This window comes from Lemur catta, chromosome 7 (assembly GCF_020740605.2).
Source record: "Lemur catta isolate mLemCat1 chromosome 7, mLemCat1.pri, whole genome shotgun sequence".
NCBI classification, from domain to species: domain Eukaryota; kingdom Metazoa; phylum Chordata; class Mammalia; order Primates; family Lemuridae; genus Lemur; species Lemur catta.
This window is the reverse complement of record NC_059134.1, coordinates 35,398,809-35,421,187: the sequence shown is the minus strand read 5'-3', so window position 1 is coordinate 35,421,187 and position 22,379 is coordinate 35,398,809. Positions and strand designations below refer to the sequence as shown.

The 22,379-nt window shown below is 38.8% G+C and overlaps 1 protein-coding gene across 1 annotated transcript in view; it reads left to right on the top strand.

Moving 5' to 3' along the window:
• Positions 1-17,442: 17,442 nt before the first annotated feature.
• CFAP300 (cilia and flagella associated protein 300) overlaps positions 17,443-22,379 on the top strand; it is a 30,809-nt gene continuing 25,872 nt past the window's right edge. The window contains exons 1-2 of the mRNA XM_045556854.1: positions 17,443-17,614; positions 17,842-17,923. Of these exons, the coding sequence (XP_045412810.1) occupies positions 17,505-17,614; positions 17,842-17,923 (192 nt within the window). The 5' untranslated portion in view covers positions 17,443-17,504. The remainder of the gene's footprint in view (positions 17,615-17,841; positions 17,924-22,379) is intronic.

Sequence of the window (22,379 nt, the reverse complement as noted above, 5' to 3'; positions counted from 1 at the left end):
AAATGGGAGAGAATGAAATCAGCCTCTTTCACAAAGCCAACTCATCGCCTTCCAGTTTATTTCCATGACAAACCAGCTAAAAATTACATGAGATTTCATTAACAACATTCGTCTTTTTAATCATTTTCCAGTCAATTTTATAAATCAGGTATAAACAAAAGGTAATCTCTTCCCAGAAACATCTGCTAGGGTATTTATCCTACATAGTGCTTTCATTGACATATATTCGCTCTCAATCAAAGCAATTTTTAAATAGTTCGTGTAACTTTTAAATAATTCACATAACTTCATCTTTCAGCATGTACACCTAAAGAAACATCAAATAAAACACATCAAATTTTTTCAAAGAAAATAGAAACAAAAACAAAAAGGGATTGTTCTAAGGAATAGGATATTCGAGCACTGTATTTCAGATACTCGGGAGGCAGGAGTGCATGTAAGCCTTCGAACCCTAATATATCTGTCTCCTAAGTCGATTTTTTATTTGCAATGAGTCAGAACCCTTATAGCAATATTAAAATCTACAAATTATATCCACACTTTTGTTGGATAATCTTAAAATAATCTTAAGATTGTTAAGATAATCTTAAAAATAATTTTAAATGTTTCTATTCAGTTACACTATTTTAAGAATGTCTCACTTTCAAAAAGTGATCATTTTTATGTCCCACAATTTCCAGAATACATTTAATTTTAAGGTAAAATTCAAACTTCCTATTAATGAATTATTTTGATATACCTTTTTTTACATTAAAACAATCAAATAAAAATAATTTAAGTGACAAGTGATTTAACACATAGGATCCAACAATAGATTTAAATAGATTTTCCCATAAGGGGAAAGGTAAAAAAAGCTCCAGCTATTTCATCAGTCAGCTTCTAGTGAGGACCCACTTTATGTCAAGCCCTCATAAATTAAGCTACTCTAGATAATTTTCCAGACGTAAACAGTGGTGTCCTGGCAGCTTTTGAACAAGTTACAGTAATAACAATAATAAGTACAACTGAGTACTTATCATGTGCCCATCACTCTGCTAGGCACAGTACATGAAAATCCCATTTAATGTTCCCAAAGCCTTAGAATGTAGGTAGAATATTTTTTCCCTTTTAGCAGATGAGAGCTGTAAAGCAAAGAGAGATTAAGAAACTTGCTGAAAGCCACACAGTTAGAAAATGTGGCAAGCTGGAATTCTAAACCAGGTAATCTGACCCCAGAACACACACTCTTAATACTACTTCTTGAAACTCAGAATGAATTTTCTTTTGGAACCATACTGTAACTGTAATTAGTTTTACAAGATGGTACCTAAAAGCTTATAGACAACAGAGTATACATACACAACTGAACTCTAACAACTAATGAGCTGATTCAGACACAGGAGGAATTAGTAGCATAAGGAGTGTTTTATCTCTATTTTTAACAATGGCCATTATCTTGAAAAAAGGTTTCAACCATTGTAAAGCCAAAGAATCCTTTTAGCAAGTGAAATCTAACCCAACACTTCAACTTCTAAAAGAGATGAGATTCTCTGCCATAGAAGGTGCAAAAAAAAAAAAACCAGAAAAGAGTAGGAGTAGAGCTCTGATTGAAGTGGGAAAGGAAAAGTCAGACTCTCTCCTTCCTCCATTCTGCAAAATAGAGCCTGAGATACTTCCAAAAAACTCTGGATTTCAAGAAGACAGCCTGAAAATCCCTGAAGTAGGCAGAAGGATTGCTGTAGACCCAACAGATCTTGTTTTGCAACAATCACGGGACTAAGTATCTTATGATGTTCTTGTAGACAAAATAGATAAATACGGGTTAGAAGATAGTACAGTTACATATAGCAATAGATCTGTTCATCTAATGGAAGGCTTTTGGTGTCATGCCAGAGGACTTTGTATCTGTCCAACCCCATCAACATTTCTCATCAATAACTTGGATGACGTCCTTCCTAGAAGGTATGGCCTATGGAAAACAGTTTAATATTATCATCAAACATAATCAAGAAAAGTGTGAACTGCAAGCATTTCAGGAATATACATTTTTAAATGCTGAATATTTTTCACAGCAATTCTTTTTGGTGAGACCTAGTATGTAGGAGTAGACCCTTGAAGGAGACAAAGCATTCCAGACTTCATCTTAAACTTAATGAATCCAAAGGTTAACTCATCTCCATCCCTGCACAGTTAACTTTGCAGGTTTCAATCCCCCACTTGCCCACCCCCACCAGACTGCAGTAATGGATTGCTCACGAGACCACAAGGAATGCCAAAACCAAAAGAACAGAAAACTAAACTTCAAGAAGCCAAAGTGAACTCCAAATTAAATGGTCTGGAAACAGATATTAACACCAGTGTAAGGAGCCACGATGAAAGCAAAAACCTGGGAGAGAGGTGATAACTGATCCATGGATCACAAGGAGTGGTCTTATCTTGTTCTTTTGTTTTGCTTATGTAAACTTTGCTTGATCAGCCAAGTTTAAAGGTCCAGAGTTGAAATAGAAACAATTCTTTCCAAGGTAGAATGGAATCAGTATTTTCCTGGTTAACACAATGGGAAGTTGTAATTTGTTCCAAGCTGTTCTTGAAGTGAATGCATAGTCACATGACTTCTCTTTCAACACCTAAGCTCTCTTTCAAATACATTAAGTGCTTGAACTGCTGTTGATATCCAAATCAATCTAATGCTTTTCCATTCTCTTCCCCATCTCAGACTAACAGAGCCAGATAGGTGTGCCAGGTAGAGGGCATGGTTTTAGTTGGCCAGGTGAAGCAAGGAAGTGGTGGAAGATGGGAAGATAACCGTAGAAGAGAGTAATTATAGCGGGAACATGCTGTGGTTTGAATGTGTCCCCTAAAGTTCATGTGCTGAAAACTGAATTGCCAATGCAGCAGTGTTGAGAGGCGGGCCCTTTAAGAGGTGATTAGATCATGATGGCTCTGCCCTGGAGAATGGATTAATGCTGATCTCAGGAATGGGTTCCTGAAAAAAAGGTTGTGTTTGGTCCTCTTCCCCGCCCCTCACATGCACTCTTTTGCCTTTCCTGCCTCCCACCATGGCATAATGCAGCAAGAAGGCTCTTGCCATATCCCAGCCTCTAGAACTGTAAGAAATAAAGTTCTTGTCTTTGTACATTATCCAGTCTGTGGTATATCTATTATAGCAACACAAAACAGACTAAGCCAGAACATCATAGGGTTAGTGAATTCCACAAAGATGAAAAACTCAACGACATCCAGCTGTTGCTATCTTTTGTTGTTGTTTTTCTGGGAAGGCCATGCATATATGTTAGAAGGAAAAATAAATGGTGCCTCCCTTATTTCCCAGTAACAGTAGGTTTATGCTTTGTACTATCAGTAATATTCACATAACAGTGTTTTTGATTGAATTAAATGAAAATCCATGGAAAATGTTTAGAATAATGCCTGGTAAAACAGTACATGCTCAAAAATATTAGCCAGTATTTTATTATTATACTATCATCATCATCATCATCCTGGCATTATCATCTTGGAACCTATTAGTCCTCTTGAGCAGCCTACAAATCTTCCAGGTCAGCTCCAGGGCAGCTGTGGAGTGGTGGTACAGAGAAATGATGGTACCATGAGATGGGAGTGTTTCCACCCAGATTCAGGATAAGGACAAGGCTAAGTCAAGAGAGTATATGAATGATATCTTAAAAACTGAGTTCAAACTGTTTAGAGTATGTCTTCTGTTAATTGTCCTCTCTGGACCAAATGAGTAGCGATGCTTCCTGTAGGCCTAGGCTCTCAGGAGTTCGGCTAGGTTGGAGATCAGAATAAGAAAAAGCAGAAAATGATCTAGGATGCTCATTAAACTGGTGTGTCAGTAATGACGACACAAAAAGAACGCTAGAGAGGTAGAGTCTGAAGCAATCTCTACAAGCCTGCAGCTATGTAAGTATGGAGAAGCTTGATTTCAGACTTTGACATAGCTCAGACCCTGGCCACCAGTTCTGTTTTACAATGACCCAAATTTAGGGCATCTGTTTCATCCCTCAGGCAGAATCTGAAGATATCCTGTTAAGTAATTTTTGTTCAGGATTCAAAGCCCACATGGGAAGGGAAGCTAGGTTGGAGAAGGAGGTTGTATGATAGTTTGTGGGGATCATAATGCTATTGGCAGAATTCAGAGGTAAAAGAAGTATAGGGCACAGATTTCCAGGAAAGGGAGATTAAGAGCTAGAGAAAAACATGTATAATTTATACCTCAATAATACAGTACAATAAAATTCCCCAAGTCTGTAAGTCTAAAATTTGATTAATTTAATAAATGTGTACCATAATGTAATTAACAACAGAATCATAATGTAAAATTTTTTTTTCCTTTTTCTTTTTTTGTTTTCAAATAAAGTCTGGTTTTATTGCTTTTGGCCAAAAGCTGTTGCAGAGCTTAAACAGCAAAAGTCTGCTGTAACTTCATCTTCCAGGTAAGTGACAGCTTGGGAGTGTGCACCTAAGAATGTTTTTTTTTGTTTTTTTTGTTTTGAGACAGAGTCTCACTTTGTTGCCCGGGCTAGAGTGAGTGCCATGGCATCAGCCTAGCTCACAGCAACCTCAAACTCCTGGGCTTAAGTGATCCTATTGCCTCAGCCTCCCCAGTAGCTGGGACTACAGGCATGTGCCACCATGCCCGGCTAATTTTTTCTATATATACTTTTAGTTGTCCAGATAATTTCTTTCTATTTTTAGTAGAGATGGGGTCTCGCTCAGGCTGGTCTCGAACTCCTGACCTCGAGCGATCCACCTGCCTCGGCCTCCCAGAGTGCTAGGATTACAGGCGTGAGCCACCACACCCGGCCTGAGTAGAGCTTTGATCTTGAATAAATATTAGTTGAAATTTATTTGAAAAACATCTGATATGGATCTAGACAGATTAAGTGAGGAAAAAAAGTATATAAAAGAACTGCTCCTGGCTGGGTGCAGTGGCTCAAGCTTGTAATCCTAGCATTTTGGGAGGCTGAGGTGGGAGGATCACGGAAGGCCAGGAGTTCGAGACCAGCCTGAGCAAGATCAAGATCCCCTTCTCTCTAAAAAATAGAAAAATTAGCCTGACGTGGTCCAGTAGTCCCAGCTGCTAGGGAGGGTGAGGCCAGAGGGTCATTTGAGCCCAGGAGATTGAGGTTGCAGTGAGCTATGTGCCCTCTAGCTAGGAGACAGAGCAAAAAAAATAAAAAAAAAAAAGAACTGCTCTATCAAGCCTCCGAATGCAGGACAATTGGGCTTGCCAGTTTATTATAAAAGATACTACAAAGGATACACATAATGGGATGTATAGGACAAGGTATGGAGAGAAACGACATGGAGTTTCCATGCCCTCCCTGGGTGGGCCACCCTCCAGGATTCTCCAAGTGATCAACTATCTGGACGTTCACATGATGTAAAACATTTTCATCACTGCAAAAAGTTTCTTCCTTCCTCTTTGCAATCAATCCTCTCTCCCCTAACAACCACTGATTTGCTGCCATTAGAATTTTAACTTTTTTAAAATGTCATATCAATGGAATTATGCAGTCAAGATGGCTACATAATTTGCAAAATAAAAATGTGGGGTCCCTTGTTCAAAAATTACTAAGAATTTCAAGGAAGCAAAAGCAGAATATTAAACTGAGCACAGAGGCTTTCTGAATATGGGACCTTGCGTGACGGCGTCAGCCACATGCTCATGAAGCCATGTTATTGCATGTATCTGTACTTTGTCCCTTTTATTGCTGAATAGTATTCCACTGCATGAATGTACAATTTATCTCCTTACCAATGGATGAACATTTACCTTGTTTTCAGTTTGCAGCTGTTGCAATTAAAACGCTAATAACACTCAAATATTAATACAAATCTTTGTTAAGCAAATGTGACAACCACTACACCACAAATACAAATATTTGATGTCTTTTGAAGAGAAATTTTTAATTTTGATTAAGTCTAATTTATCTGTTTCTTTTATGGCTCATACTTTTTGTGTCTTATCCAAGAAATCTTTGCCCAACCCAAGGTAACAAAGATTTTCTTCCATGTTTTCTTTCAGAAGTTTCATAATTTTAGGATTTACATGAAGGTCTATGCTCCATTCTGAGTCAGTTTGGTATATGGTACAAAGAATGATTCAAAGTCATTTATTTAATTACTTATTTTGCATATGTGTGTCCAATTGTTCCAGCTCCATTTGTTGAGAAAGGCCATTCTTCCTGTGGTGAATTGCCTACGCACTTACACTGAGGTCTATGATCCATTAAAGGCCTTTAACCAGAGGAGTGACAAGATCCTTTAACAAGACCATGCAGCTACTAGCCGGAGAATGGATCATAATGAAGCAAAGAGGAAGAAGAGAGATCAGTTAGAAGACTATAGTTCTGGTGAGACAGGTTGGAAACTTGGATTGGTGTTAAGCCAAGGAATGATGAGATCTCCGTGTAGTTTTAATTGGCATTTCTCTAATGACTAATGATGCAGCACATTTTGCATGTGCTTCTTTGCCATCCATGTATGATCTCTGGTGAAGTGTCTCTTCAAACCCTACCCCCTTTTTTTTACATTTAGATCTAATACCCACTGGACAATTTTAAGCAAAGGAGTGGCAAGATCCCATTGTGGTTTTGTTGTTTTAATTGGCATTTCCTAAATGTCTAATGATGTTGAGCTCTTTAACACGCTTACTTTCCATCCATTTTACAAGTGTCTATTCAAATCATGTGTCTATTTTTTTTACACTGACTTCTGTAATTCATTGGAGGGTTTTAAGCAGAAGAGTGACAAGATCTTTTAACAAGATTCTGCAGCTTATAAGGAGAATAGATAATAACGAAGCAAAAGTGGAATCAGACAGATCAATTAGGAGATTATCTGTAGTCCAAGTGAGAGACAATGGGGGCTTGTACTGAAATGGGAGCAGGAGAGATGTAAAGAGATAGATTTGGAATATGTTCTAGGAGTAGAGTTGATAGAAGCTGCTGATAGATTAGCTGTAGAGGATTGAGAATGATGGGAATCTAGGGCCATTCTTATATTTTGGGATCAAACTGTAAAGAAGATGGGGGAGGCTGTTGACTAGGATAGAAAAAACTAGAAAGTGGTGGAAAAAGCAAGAGTGGGACGTGGTCTGTTTTGGCCATGTTACAGCCGGTGCTGGTTAGACCCCCATGCAAGGTGTTAAGGAGGCATTTGGAGATACAAGTCTGGAGATACAGACAGAGGTCAAAGCCAGGGATTGAAAAGATTGGCATGTAGATGGTATTTATATTCTTCTAGTAATTTTATGGTTTCATTATTTAGATGTATGTCTTTCATCCACTGGAAATTGTAATACACTGTGTGGTAGAGATTTGATTTTACCCACACAGGCAGCCAGTTCCCTCAGCACAGTTCTGATCTGTAATTCTCTTAATTCAATACTATCAGTACTTCCCTCTCCCCTCCTACCCCTCACCTCCAGAATAATGTGCACATTTCCTGTCTGGGTATTCAAAGCACTCAATGGACTGGTCCTATTTTCTTTCCTTCTCTATTTCATTCACTTTATGGTTTTCAAATCATACTCTGATGAGCCCTAGGGAGTATATAAAGCCCTCTCAGAGCCATCTTGGCATGAGATAAGGGAGCAAACAAGGATCCTATCACTCGCCCTGACTTCCAACACTATAACTCTCCTTTCACCCAATTTATATGTTGATGCCTCCAAACAAGAATTTTATTGAAGAGATTCAGTTGCTTAAAAAAAAAAAAAAAAAAAAAAAACTTCTGATATGGTGGCTCATACCTGTAATCCCAGTACTTTGGGAGGCTGAGGCAGAAGGATCATTTGGGGCCAGAAGTTCAAGACCAGCTTGGGCAACATAGCAAGACCCCTTCTCCACAAAATGTTAAAAAAATTAGCCAGGAATGGTGGGCCTGTTTGTCGTAGACTGGGTTCCACCAGAAATGGACTTTGAGACAGAGATCTGTGCACAAGAGGTTTATCAAGGCATAATCTCCTGTAAAGGAAATGAAGGAAGGAAGTAGAAGGAGAGGAGATATTGGAATTATGAAGAAGTTACAACAGAGAATTCATCAATCCTAGATGTTCCAGGGCTGGGCTTGGTGTCTCATGCCTGTAATCCTAGCATTCTGGGAGGCCGAGGCCGGAGGATCGCTTGAGCTCAGGAATTCAAGACCAGCCTGAGCAAGAGTGAGACCCCTGTCTCTACTAAAAATAGAAAAAGTTAGCCAGGCCTGGTGGTGCGTACCTGTAGTCCCAGCTACTCAGGAGGCTGAGGCAGGAGGATCGCTTGAACCCAGGGGTTTGAGGTTGCTGTGAACTAGGCTATCGCCACGGCACTCTAGCCCGGGCAACAGAACAAGTCTGTCTCAAAAAAAAATACATATATATATATCAATTAAAAAAATAAAAATAATAAATTGGAGCTAAAATTAAAAAAAAAAAAAATCCTTGATGTCCCAAATTGAGGCAAGGGGGCAGCATTGTCCAGTCAATGTATTCTGGCTGCCTTGGGAAGGTAATGTGAAATTGGATGAGGCAGCTTGCTTGCTTTAGGATGAGTGGAGTTTCATGGAAGACAATTTTCCATGGACCAGCAGCAGGGGTAGGGGTGGGGGTGGGGAGGAGGTGGGGTGGAGCTCAGGCAGTGATGCACGCCTGCCCGGTTCCTAAAAGGCCATGGACCTACCTGGCCAGGTCACGGCTACGGGTTGGGGACCACAGCTGTAGGCAGTTCCTGGAGCGGGACTTAGCCATAAGCCATCCACAGACCACAATCCCATGAGTGCATCAGTTCTGAAGGGGGTTCGTGGTGGCACAATGCAGCATCTACACCACTTCTTTGCATTTGCTCAGCCTATTTATTTTATCAAGGACATTTCTTACCACCTCCAAATCCTACCCATCCATTAAGCCCAGTTCAAATACTATACCTCCATTAAACATTCCCTGATTCTTGCCACTGTACATAATATCTTTCTCCTCTAAATATCAATCACTTTATATTCCTCTTATGGCACTGTGGCATTTATCTTGTTTTACCTTCCATAAGAGCTATTTTTCACTTTAATAAATTGTGATAACTTTCTAGCTATAACCCCAGCAATAAACTAGGACCTGAGGATATAAAGGGACCAAAACAGATATAATACTCTCCATGCTTTAAATAAATAATGGAAAGTTAAAGAATTCACAGCACTAGAAGATATGTAGGATGAAAATTTAATTCCAGTGAGGGTGTCAGGGAATGACTCTCTAAAGAAGTGATATTAAACTCAGACCAAAAAGATAAGTGGGGAGTATCTCAGTGAAGAGGTCTGATGGGGATAAGGAGTGGGGTGTATTCAAGTAAGAGAGGGCAGTAAATGCTACAGGTGACATGTGTGGACCCCTCCCCCTGTGCCAGACATCATCTTAGGTGCTGAGGCTCCATCACTAAACAAAAACAAGAAGAAAAGTTCTTCCTCCATGGAGCTTCCATTCTAGAAAATAAAAGAACTTACTATAACTAGAGTTTAGAGAACAAAGGAGAGAGTGGTGCAAGACACGGCTGAAGAGGTAGGTAGAGGCAAACCACTAACAGCCTGATGAGGATTTGAAGATTTTAATACCACAGGACATGATCAGATTGTTTTTCAAACAATCACTCTGGCTGTAGTGTACATGTCCTGTCTCCCCTTCTGTATTGCAAGCTTTTAGAAGACTGCTCTGGAACTAATTTACCTTCCAGCTCATAAGGCCCCTTTGCAAATAATAGGCACCCAATAAATAATAACAAAGGCTAACATTTGAAAGTTTTCTATGTCCTGGAGACTGGTCTAAACACATCCCATGTATCAACTCATTCATCCTCACAACGCACCATCTCAGCTGGCTGGCCAAATGAGAGTAAGTATGTTTATTTGCGGCATGGGAACCTGGACACATCTGAGAGTCTACAGATATTAATTCTATGTGTACAGTAAGAGGAGAGGGATGAGCAGTGGATGAGAAAAAAAAAAATCAAAGTGCCAATACACAGCTCCATATGCCTCTGCATCTTACTCAAACAAAATTATTTTAAAACATTCACAGTGAGCTAGAAAGCTAAGACATACATGGACAGGAAAACTGTGTGATCCTATAGCCAAAAAAAGACTTTGTACACATTTGCATATCTCTAGAACCCTCACCCTATCTTCTGTATTGATAATTATTCAAGTGTGTGTCTAAAGAACATGATAAGCTGATTTACCAAAATCACTGTGCTTTCTGAGGAACTGTTTATTACAAACCATAACAATCTCTTAAGGCATCAGCAACAGCACGTCCCTCTCTGAAAAAAATACTGAAAAAATATATAAATAAAAAAATCTTGAGAATTCATTATCTGGGATCTGCAAAGAGACCTGTCTGATTGTACTGGGAGACACCCTCACCCCCCAGGTCCCTGACATTGCAACACACCAATGAAAAAGACTCACCTGTGGCCTAAAAGCAGCTGTAATTCCCAGAATGAGAAGCTAGATAAATATTACACTTAGAACAGACACTCAGGAATAGTCACGACTGAGCCTCTCAAGTATGTTTATAGTTCCAAATGAGAAACAACACAAGGAGCCATGGCAACTTAGAAGATGGGGAAAGGCAGATAAAGGTGAGAGGACATGAAGTGCTCATCCCTGTTAGCATGGAGGAACTTTGACCAGAATTCCACTCTAATACATGAGTGTAAAACAGCTTAATGATCCTTTTCTTCAAGCACTCCCAAACAGTTCTTAGATTAAGTATAGGTTTATCTGTAGGTTTACCCCTGATAAAAGAAAAAACAAAAAAAAAATATGTAACTAATGATTAAGAGCCATCCGCCTCCCCCATTAGCGCCTCATTTCTGCACACCAATGTAGGGGTTCTCCAACTAAATCCCCTACTTTGTCTTTTTAGCGTTTTCCCCCATCTCAGACAATAGTTACAGCTCCTCGCTGGGCCTTAGCCATCCCCTAACCCCCGCCCCCACTCCATAGTGCTGGAGGCGGGGCAGATTCATATGAGTAGGAAGCTGGGATACCTTGCTTTGTAACATTTCATAAACTTTGTTTAAACAAGTGTAAACCAAAAACAGGATTTTTGCTATAAAAAGTATTTTTATAGAAACCAAACAAAGAGTAACAAGAGTTGTACCCAGCCATTAGGAAGGTAAAGGACCTGCTTTTCTTGACAGCCCTAAAAAGCTTTAAATTAATGTCAAAGACAGGAGTCCTGTCACGGAACAGAGAAACACGTTCCAGCTCCTACTTGTTTATATCTTCCTGAGGCCATAAGGCCACTCCCACCCCATCCCCCCCCTGCCCCACCCACACTAAAGGAAAGGCAGAAACAAAAAGGCAGTCCAGTTTAACCCTTTCCTTTACCACAGGGCCTTTTAACTGCCAGCAGAAAATATTAATTACATCATGAAACCACTGCTGTGCTAAACAAAGCCAAAGTTAATAAGCAAATAATAATGATGCTTATTTAGTCAGCACATACCAGGCACTGTGATAAGCACATACATAGGTTTTTCAATTGATCCCTGCAACAACTCAGATGAGGAAACTGAGACAGAGAAGGTAACTGGTCAAGTTAACTTCACACAGTAAGTAGCAGAGTGAAAAGCAGAACTGCTTGACCCTAACATCTGTGTTTTAACTACAGTTAAAGCCTATACATTAAATTTATACATAATAAATTACCTGTAAATTTAATTTACTAAAATTAAAGTTAATATAATTACAAATTTATTCATAAATAAATTACCTCCAAATTAAATTTATAAAATGGTATTTATTCAAAGATGATCCCTAAAGCTCAAGTTGTTTTAAATTAAATATATTCAGGCAGCAATTGTGCCTATGGCTAACCTGAACACTTACAACAAAAATATAACTGCCTTCTTAGTGAAATCATTTGTATTTTCACACATATGATGTAATATAGATCGATAAAACTGGAATCATTGATTCATTTACACAGTAAATTTCTTGGAATCCTCTTCTGTGTGCCAACCACTAAGAATACAATGTTGAAGAGAATACTTAAGTCTCTGACCTCTTATATTATTGGCTAATGAGGGAGAAAAAAATTAAATCTATTAATGGAAGCACACAAATATTTAAATAACTGCAAACAGTTATAAGCTTTTGTGAGAGACAAGTACATTGTTATGAGAGAATAACCAGAAAAACTAATATTGATTGGTGATCAGAAAAGTCCCTCTAGCAAATTGACTTGTAACTTGAAACTTGAAGGATGCATAGGAAGTAGTTAGGCTAAGAGGGAGAGGGAAGGAGGCATTCCAGGCAAGGGACCTTGAGCCCTGAGGCTTTTGCCAAGGCCCTCAGCAAGAAAAAAGCTTGGCTCTTTTGCAACCAGTGATCCTTGAGTAGCGAGCCAGGGAAAAAGATAGGAAATGAGGAAAACTAAGTAGGCCATAAGGATTTTGCATTGTACCTTACATGCACATGGAACCCCATTGAAGGATTCTGAACAGTGTAGTTTTATAATCGAATTTATCATTTTTTAAAACTCAGTCTAGCTGCTGAGTTCATAATAAATGTCAGGTGAACAAGAATGGTAGAGGGAGACCAATTAGGAAGTTTTACTTAAAATTGTTCAAACAAAAAGATGGTGGTGGCTTAGACTAAAGTGATAACAGTAGACTATGGAAAGAAGTGGACAGATTGTATACACAGTTAGGAGATTATAAGATTTAGTGATGAATTTGATATGGGGAAAGATAAGGGAGGGGTGAGACAAAGTGGGGTCAAAGATTAAGTCTCAATTTTCTGAATTGAGCAACTGGGTAGATGGACGTATAGAATAGCTTGAAATAAGAGTAAAAGGAGCTCATGTGCCCAGTGGATGCATGTTATCTAAAACAGCACTTCTCATTTAATGTGTATGTGAATCACCTAAAGAGTCTTGTTAAAGTACAGATTTTGATTCATGGGGTCTGGGATCAGGCCAGAGATTCTGCATTTTTACAAGGTCCCAAATGATGTCAATCAATGCTACTAGTCCATAGACCACATTTTGAGTAGCAACGCCCTAGTATAGATATCCTATGCTCATAAGATTGCAAACTTTTTGCCAAATAAGAATAATTTTTAATTATCACAATTTCATAAAAGTTTGAGGATAATATTTTAATTACAAAAAAGAATATAATTTAAAAATAAAGAAGTTTCTTTAATCAGAATAGATTTAATTTTATCAGAAAGAGTACATCACTTTTATTTTGCTCATTTGGCCACAGATGAAGTGAATTTTTACCTTATGTGCCAAAGGTACATGGTTGTATGAGAGAGTATATACTTGAACAAAACAGAGGTTCTAATAAGGTGGAAAAATAAGAGAATGAGTGCTGGCTAAGCAGCAACAAAAAAAGTCTGAAAGGATACATACGTAATAAAATGTTACACTTTCTAAAGTTATATCTCTGGGATGGTAGGTAATTTTTATTCTTTTGCTTATTTTCTGTATTAAATACGTGTTGCTTATGCAGTACTTTAAAAAAATGTAAAGATAACTGGGAGGTACTAGAAAAGAAAAAACACCATATGATTGAATTAATGAGGGTTATGTAGAACGTATAACAGTCATGCATATTTGAGTGAGAACCAACAACTAGAAAATCATCAATTCCCAGTAAATATTGAACTCAAGACAATATACTTAAAGTATAATCACTGATTATAAGGTTGAAAAATGATAATTTTATCAACACAATACAAATTATTTATTTTTGAGTAATGCAAAAAATAAGCAAAAAATTTTCTAAACTTGAATTAGTATCTTAAACCCAAAATGAAAATAATTATATCTACATTTTTATTTTTGGATTTTTTAAAATATAAAAATCACACATGTCAAACCTCATCACAGTGTCTACTTTAAATATGTGCAATTATCGTATGTCAATCATACTTCAGTAAAACTGGAAAAATCAAGAAAAAAATTAACTAGAATACTATGTGCTATGGAAAATGCTTTTATGAGGTACTAAGCAAATTCCTACCTGTTGAATAGCATATAATCTAGTTGGAAAGATCGTCACAAAACATCAGAAAGATAAAGGTCCAAAATAAATATTATCAAATATTTGATCATCTAAGATCTAAATGAATTTAGATAGAAGCATTAGAATAAATTCCTTCATGAGATGAGTTTTAACAAATTTTAAAGAAAGTGTGGAACTGTTTTCCTCATTGAATAATCTAGAAAACTTGCTTCAAACTCATGCAAAAAACATGTTAAAAACATAAATTCCTAGGCACCATCCAAGACCTACTTAATCTCAGTGTCTGATGGTAGAATCAAGGAATCTACATTAATAGCTCCCTCAGGAAATCCTTCCAAAATTAGCTGATGTTTACAAGACTTTTCTTTCCATAGGCTCATTTACTGAATGATGTGCCAACTGAAGATTGAATGACTTCCAGTGGTCATGCAAGGAAATTTGTGGAGCCCCAAATGTTGTCATGTTTTCAAAGGACATTTGCTGATTTGGGGGGCTATGTGTAGTATGCTGAATTGCCCAGCCAAAGGCTCCTAAAATGCAGAGTGAAATCTTCCATAATTTCATGCTGCTTAGAAGACAAAGTACTAATAGAAGGATGAGGCCTGCCTCAAACACATATGCAGTCTTCCCCTGAAGACATTTGCTAGATTTCAGTGCTGAAGAGCATGGGAAGCTAAAGAATAAGCTCAACAGCTCTGCAAGGCAGAACTGAATCTTTTCATCTTTTGGGGCTGAGAAGACAGACATCTGTTAGGTTCTCAATCAAAAGCTGGGGGTCGAGGGTGTTGCCCAAGTTATAGAAACAAAAGAGACAAACTGCACTTCAGTCATACTAAAACTACAGCCCAGCCCTGACTCTGCTGAATCCCTGATTAAAGTTATTAGCTATGTACTCTATCTACTTAACAGATCATGTTGAATACTTTCTGGTAGAAAATAGTATCTCTTGAATCTTTTATGCTTTTTAAGTATGCAATATCTTACATTAAAAAGTTGTTAAACATGAGAAGGAAGAGAAACATGATTTATAAACAAGAGATAAAATAGTCAAAAGAAGCAAACCCCAGAATAATCCCGACTTTAAAGCACTCAAAGATTTAAAAATAACTCTGATTACTGTGTTAAAGAAAGAAAACCATACACTAAATGGGTGAAAAAATTGAAAACTTAAATAGAAAATATTATACAAGATTAAGATGAGCATTTCTAGAACTTAAAAATAATATATCTGAAATTGAGATTTGAGCAGAAAACAGGATTAGTGAATTCAAACTCTGGTCAAAAGAGAGTGGAAAAACTGAAGTACAAGGAGAAACAAAAGATTGAAAAAGGTATAACAGTGCCTAAGAGACATATGGGACACTGTCAAAAGTTCTAATATATCTGTTACTAAAGACAAAGATGAAGAAGAGAGCACTCTGGGAGGCTGACGTGGGAGGATTGCTTGAGATCAGGAGTTCACTTTTGTAGAGATCCCATCACTACAAAAATAGAAAAATTAGCCAGGCATGGTGGTGGGCACCTGTAGTCCCAGCTACTCAGGAGGCTGAGGCAGGAGGATTGCTTGACCCCAGGAGTTGGAGGTTGCTGTGAGCTCGGCTGATGCCATGGCACTCTAGTCTGAGGCAACAGAGCAAGACTCTGTCTCAAAAAAAAAAAAAAAAGAAAATGACAAACTCAATTTAAAATTTATATGGAAATGCAAAGGCAATAGCCTATGTAATTTTAAAGAAAAAGAATAATAAGGCTGGACAACTCATACCATCAGATATTAGATCTTTATATAAAGCTACACTAATCAAGACAATGTGGCATTGGTGCAAGGAGAGTCCAATAGACAAATAGAACAGAACAGAGAGCCCAGAAACAATCACTTGATTTATTTAAAAAAAAAAAAAAAGTGCCATTGCAATTCACTGGAGTAGATGGTTTTATCAATATATAGGGCTGGGTCAACTGGAAAACCATAGGGAAAAAAAATCAACCTTGAGCTTAAAAAAGTTATTTTGAGATGGATTATGGACATAAATATGAGGCTATCTTCATAACTTTGTTTATGCAGAAATCAAACTGAGTCGGAGGAAATTAATAAATTGGACTTAATTAAAATTAAGAATTACTGAGCATCAAGCTATAAGCAAGCTACAAAGAAAATGTTTGCAATAAATATATCTGGCAATGGACTCCTATCCAGAATATTTAAAAACTTCCTAAAAATTAATAAGAAAAAGACCAACAACCCTTCCTCCTAATGGACAAAACACTTGAGTAGGCACTTCACTAAAGAATATATCCAAATGTCCATAAGTATGTTTAAAAGTTGCTCAACATTAACTACCAAAGAAATGCAAATTAAAAATTACAAGGGGAAGTTAATACAACCTCACCAGAATGGCTAAAATTTTAAAAGACTGACAATATTATGTGTTGACAAGAAGGTTGAATAACTGGAAATCTCATGTATTGCTGATTGGGGTGTAAATTAATCTATTTTGGAAATTTTTTTGGCAGTATCTAGTAAAACTATACATATCATATAACTGAACGATTCCAATCTTGGATATGTTTCCAACAGAATTGGTGCATAAGTACCAATGGTCAAAGGATATACACAGGAGTATTCATAACTGCTTTCCTAACTGTCTCAAACTGGAAACAACCCAAAAGGATAAACTGTCGCATAGTAATGGAATACAAAACAACAATTAAAAAGAATCAATCTGTCTCCCTCTCCTCTCTCTCTCTCTCTCTCACATCTGTGTGTGTTTCTTTTTTCTTCCTCCTCTTTCTCTCTCCTGCTGCAGCTGAGAAATAATCAGGATCAGTTCTTAAGAACTAGGGGAAAAGGAAAGGAAGTTAGCAAAGAGGTGGAAAAGAACTATCCCCCTATTCTGAAGGCCAGGCGCACTGCTATTAGACAAAAAAAGGCAATTTGCAATAGACAATAAGAAATATGTGTTTTTCATTAAACAGCATGTTATGTAGTGTAGTGTGTATGGAAAATTTTTTTAGCCTTCAGACGTGACTTTTACAGGAAAAAAAAAAAAAAAGCCAGATGATAAAACAGAATAGTCACATAGACATTTGTCTTCCAAAATAGATAAAACTAATTAATTCAGAATAATCTTTTCTTCAGAAACGTTTGAGTCATCAGACTTAGATAACTATCAATCTGACATGGCAACCCTGAGACTAGGACCCATGCTGAGTAATCATTATTGAGTTAACATCAACAAGCATCGATTGGCAATCTTCCTCCATCCTCGAGCCCTAGTTTCCATGACCGCCAAGCCGGGGCTTGGGGACTGGCGCCGCGGGCACCGGGCAAGGCGGTGGCACGAGCGACTCTCCCCCTCCGGGCCCCGCCCTGCGGCGAGGCGGCGTCCCCGCGGCCCGGGGTGGTGCGAGGCTCCGCCCCCGCCGCGCCGGGCAGACCCGACGGCCGCCGCGTCTCTATGGAAACGGCCTCCGCTCCACGAAGCTAGGGGCACCATGGCGGCGGGGGAGCCCGGAAACTTGGGCCGCTACTACTTCAGGTTCCTGCCTCAGAAAACTTTTCAGTTTCTGAGCGCTCCGGAGACCACCAGCCGGCTCCGCCAGTGGTGAGGGGCCGAGAGGCAGGGCGAGAAGAGCCCCTCGGCCTTCGCGGCTGTGGGGGCGCGGGCCGGGCGTCCGTCCAGGGCGCCCGAGCCGGGTGGGCCTGGTCCTGAGAGAACCCTGAAGTCGCTGCGACGCCCGGGCGGGACGGGTTCCGAGGGTGGGATGGGCCGAGCGTGCACGCCGAGAGGGCGCCCGCCCCAAGCTGACTTGTTTTCCTCCTCTGCCCCAGGTCCATGCTGGGCAGAATGGAGGCGCAGGCGTTCGGGTTTGACCAGACCTTTCAGGCCTATCGGAAGGATGATTTCCTTATGGTTGGTATGGGGGGTGGAGAGTTCCTTGGTTCTCTTCTGATTTTTAACCTTCCCCCACGTCGGCGTAGACTCTTGTGAACACGCCATTGCTTAGCGACGTCGGTTTCTTGGAGTTTGGGAATAATATAAGGTGCAAATGATACTTTTTTTTTTTTTTCTTTGAGACAGAGTCTCGCTCTGTTGCCCGGGCTAGAGTGAGTGCCGTGGCGTCAGCCTAGCTCACAGCAACCTCAAACTCCTGGGGTCAAGCGATCCTCCTGCCTCAGCCTCCCGAGTAGCTGGGACTACAGGCATGCACCACCATGCCTGGCTAATTTTTCTATATATATATTTTAGCTATCCATATAATTTCTTTCTATTTTTAGTAGAGACGGGGGTCTCGCTCTTGCTCAGGCTGGTCTTGAACTCCTGAGCTCAAGCGATCCACCCGCCTCGGCCTCCCAGAGTGCTAGGATTACAGGCGTGAGCCATGGCAGCGCCTGGCAGCAAAGGATACTTTTTAAAGGAACTTTTACATTTCCCATCACCATAAATTTGTTTTTCATCTAGCTTATTATTTTACTACCTTCAGTATCTTGCCTGAGTATCTTTCCAATTTGGAAAATCCCTTTATCTCTAGAAAATGAGTTTCCCTCTTCTTTAGTAGGCAGACCTCATTTTAAAATATTATTACCCAGGTTTATCACTGGCTTTATTTACTAGGCTTAGCTCCAAATTCCTTTTGGTTTTTTTTCAAAATCAAATCCACCCTTACAACTGGGTAGTTCCAAATGAGAAATTCCAAAAAAAGTTTTAAGCAATGGCATGATGGTTAGAATAAGTCTCTGGCTGCTTGAGGTGACTATTTTGAAAGAGATAAAATTCACTTGGAAGTGTTAAGTTTCTGTGTGTTTTTTAAAGTTTAATCCTGTTATTTTCAATCCTGTTTTCTTTCTCCTTAATCAAATAGAAAATAATTGTTATGGTTTGTGAAATTATCTTCATTCTTTGCCATTGATTTCCATCATGCATTGCCTTTAGTTTATAGTAAGCATAGTTTATTTACTCATTCACAAACACTTCCTGAGGGCCTGTCCTGTTCTAGCAATTCTGTCAAGTGCTGAGGATACAAGGAGGAACAAGACGAGCCCAACTTTCAAGGGTCTTACAGCCTGTGGCAAGACTGCCAATAAATGAGAAAAAAGTCAGATCACTTCATATAGTGATAAGGGTAGCAAAGAAAATAAGAGGAAATGGAGAAGGGAGAACATTAGGTAGGATTGTCTTATAGCTCTGTAGGCTAGCAGTCTTAAATCAAGGTGTTGGCAGGGCCATGATCCCTCTGAAACCTGTAGGGGAGAATCCTACTTTGCCTATTTGTAGCTTCTAGTGGTTGCCAACCATCCTTGGCATTCTTTGGCTTGCAGCTGCTGCACTTTGATCTCTGCCTCTGTCGGCCACATGGCTTTCTCCCCTCACCAGTCTGTATCTTTTCTCTTTTTATCAGGACACCAGTCAGATCAAGGGCTGGCCCTATTCTAGTATAACCTTAACTAATTGCATCTGCAACAACCCTAATTCCAACTAAGGTCACTTTCTTTTTGTAAAAAAAAAAGATGAAGTCTCACTATGTTGCCCAGGCTGGACTATTCACAGGCACGATTATAGCTCACTGCAGTCTCTAACGTCTGGCCTCAAGCAGTCCTCCCACCTTAGCCTCCCAAGTAGCTTGGACTACAGGTTCACACCACTGTGCTTCGCCTTAAGGTCACTTTCTGAGGTTTCAGGAAGGACGTTAATTTTGGGGGAACACTATTCAACCTATAACAGAGGGTAAATTGATTAAATGTCTATTTCCCTCTACCTAAGATAGTGTTATAATGTGATTATAATGTTACTGATAATGACATTAATGATATATTTCAAATATTCATGGTTAGATTTTTATCATTTTTTATATTTTTCATTTATACCAGTACTGGCTCTCAATTTAATATATATATGTATATATATATATTTTTTTTTTTTTTGAGACAGACTCTCACTCTGTTGCCCAGGCTAGAGTGCTGTGGCATCAGCCTAGCTCACAGCAACCTCAAACTTCTGGGCTCAAGCAATCCTTCTGCCTCAGCCTCCAGAGTAGCTGGAACTACAGGCATGCGCCACCATGCCCAGCTAATTTTTTCTATATATATTTTTAGTTGTCCATATAATTTCTTTCTATTTTTAGTAGAGACGGGGTCTCACTGTTGCTCAGTCTGGTCTCGAACTCCTGAGCTCCAACGATCCACCCACCTCGGCCTCCCAGAGTGCTAGGATTACAGGCATGAGCCACCACGCCTGGCCTCAATTTAATATATTTTTTAAAGAAGTTCAGGATTTTAAATAACTAAATTTTAGAGTACTGTAAAAATTTTTATATAATTTACTTATTCAATAAATATTTGTTGAATACTTACTATGTCCCTTCTAGAGGGTGTTAAAAAGATGAAAGGATCTGACCTGATCTCAGCTTATAAGGCATGTACAATTTGCGAAGCTAGAAATGTAAAGAAAATTTTTTATGACACACTAAAATAATTCCTATAATAGAGGATATAGGAATGGGGGGGGGAATCACCCAATGAAGGGGCTTTGGTGTCAGAGAAAATTTCATGGAGGAGGGTGTAGAATTAATTCTGGTTGTTCAATAGATATGGAACTCTTCAACAAATTCAAGATTCATCCTTAAAACTCCACAAATTTCCGTAGTACCAGGCAGTTTTTTTCTAATTTTCAAGGTCTTGATGTTGTGTTTATCGTTTTTTCCCATGAGGTTGACAGTGTTATTCCCATAATTCAAAGGAATATGCTCATACAGTCATTATTTTTACTCATGTAACTAACTTGGAAGGAAATAAAGCATTGTGCTTAAGAGTATGGCCCAGAAGGGGATTTACCTTGAAGCTAATGAATCTTTGGGGCCCCTCATTGGCTCAAGTTCCTTACTTACAGAATCGCCTTCCAAGGAACCCTGAGAGACTGTAGCAATATGTGCACATGGTCATGTTTTTGAAAATTTTCAAAAGTAAGATATTTTTGTATTCTTAGAGCCCCTAAACTTGTATAAGCTTGAGGCCCTTTTACAAAACCTGGATCCTCCCCCAATTTGGCCTCTAGTTAATGGTCTGGGTTCAAATTCCAACTCTGCCGGTTACAAGGTATGTGACTTATAGCAAGTTACTTAACCTTCCCCAGCCTCCTTTTACCTTTTTACAAAATGGTCACAGTGCTAGACACATAATAAGTGTTTCATAAGTATTTGAATATGAAAATAATACCAAATACATGACATTTTATGATGATTAAATGAAATAATATATACAAAATATTTAACAAAATGCCTCATAAGTACTATTATTGTTAGTAACATTTGTACATTGCTTTACCAAGTATTTTTCTACAGCAGTAGTGACTTCTGTGTACTCAGATTTAGCTTTCAGCACTTTTTAGACATTTATCACTAATCTTATGTAGGTTTGGTATTTTGACCCCTATTTTACAACTAAGGAAACTAAAATTCAGGAAGGTTAAGTAATTTATGCAAGAATGGCCAGCAAAGGGCAGAACCCAGGTATTTTAACTCTACATTCCGTGCTGTTTCTACTACCAAGACTCATAACTGAACAAAGGGTATTGTTTAAACTAGAATTCCAGAATTTGAATTTTCCCTTTCAATTTAAAAACAAATTATGTTCCAAAAGCTCATTTGTGAAGTGATAAATGGATGGAAGGAAGGAAACATTTCTCCAGCAGACATTTTTTTTGGTTCCTAGGTCTATACAGATAAATAGACACAATTAAAGACAGGGAAACAGATCAAAAATTGCTTTGCAGAGTGAAAAGTGATATAATACATACTATAGCCACAAGGTACTTTGGTGGCACAAAAGAGAAAGTGTTCATTTTTGACTGAGGTGGTCAGAGGAGGGTTTATAAAAGATAAGACTTGAGGTAGGGCCTGAAGGATGAGCAGGAGTTTGTCAGGTAAACAAAGTGGTAGAATAATGTTGGAGAGAGAGGTGGGATGATACTTTAGAAGACCTCTTGTGCCATGCAAAGGAGTCTGGGCTTTATCTAGCTAATGAGAGTCACTGGAAGGTTTTAAGCAAGACTTTAAAATTTAAACTATTGGGATCACTTTGGCAAAAGTGTGGAGGATGGGCTGTTAGGACTGAGTCAGGAAGCAGTGAAACCAAATTGGAGACTGTTGCCTGCTAGACAGTATAGGCAGGGCGATGTCTTGAATTAAGACAGTAGTACCAATATTGCCCAGAGAGAGGAGGTCTTAAGGACTGATAAGATACTGATAGTAAAGGAGAGGGGGACGTGTAGGATGACTCCCAAGTTTCTGGCTTGGTGGACTGGAGTGGCTAATTATGCCATTCAATGTGTAGAAAATGCAGAAGAATAAGGAAAATGAGTTCAGTTTTAGGCA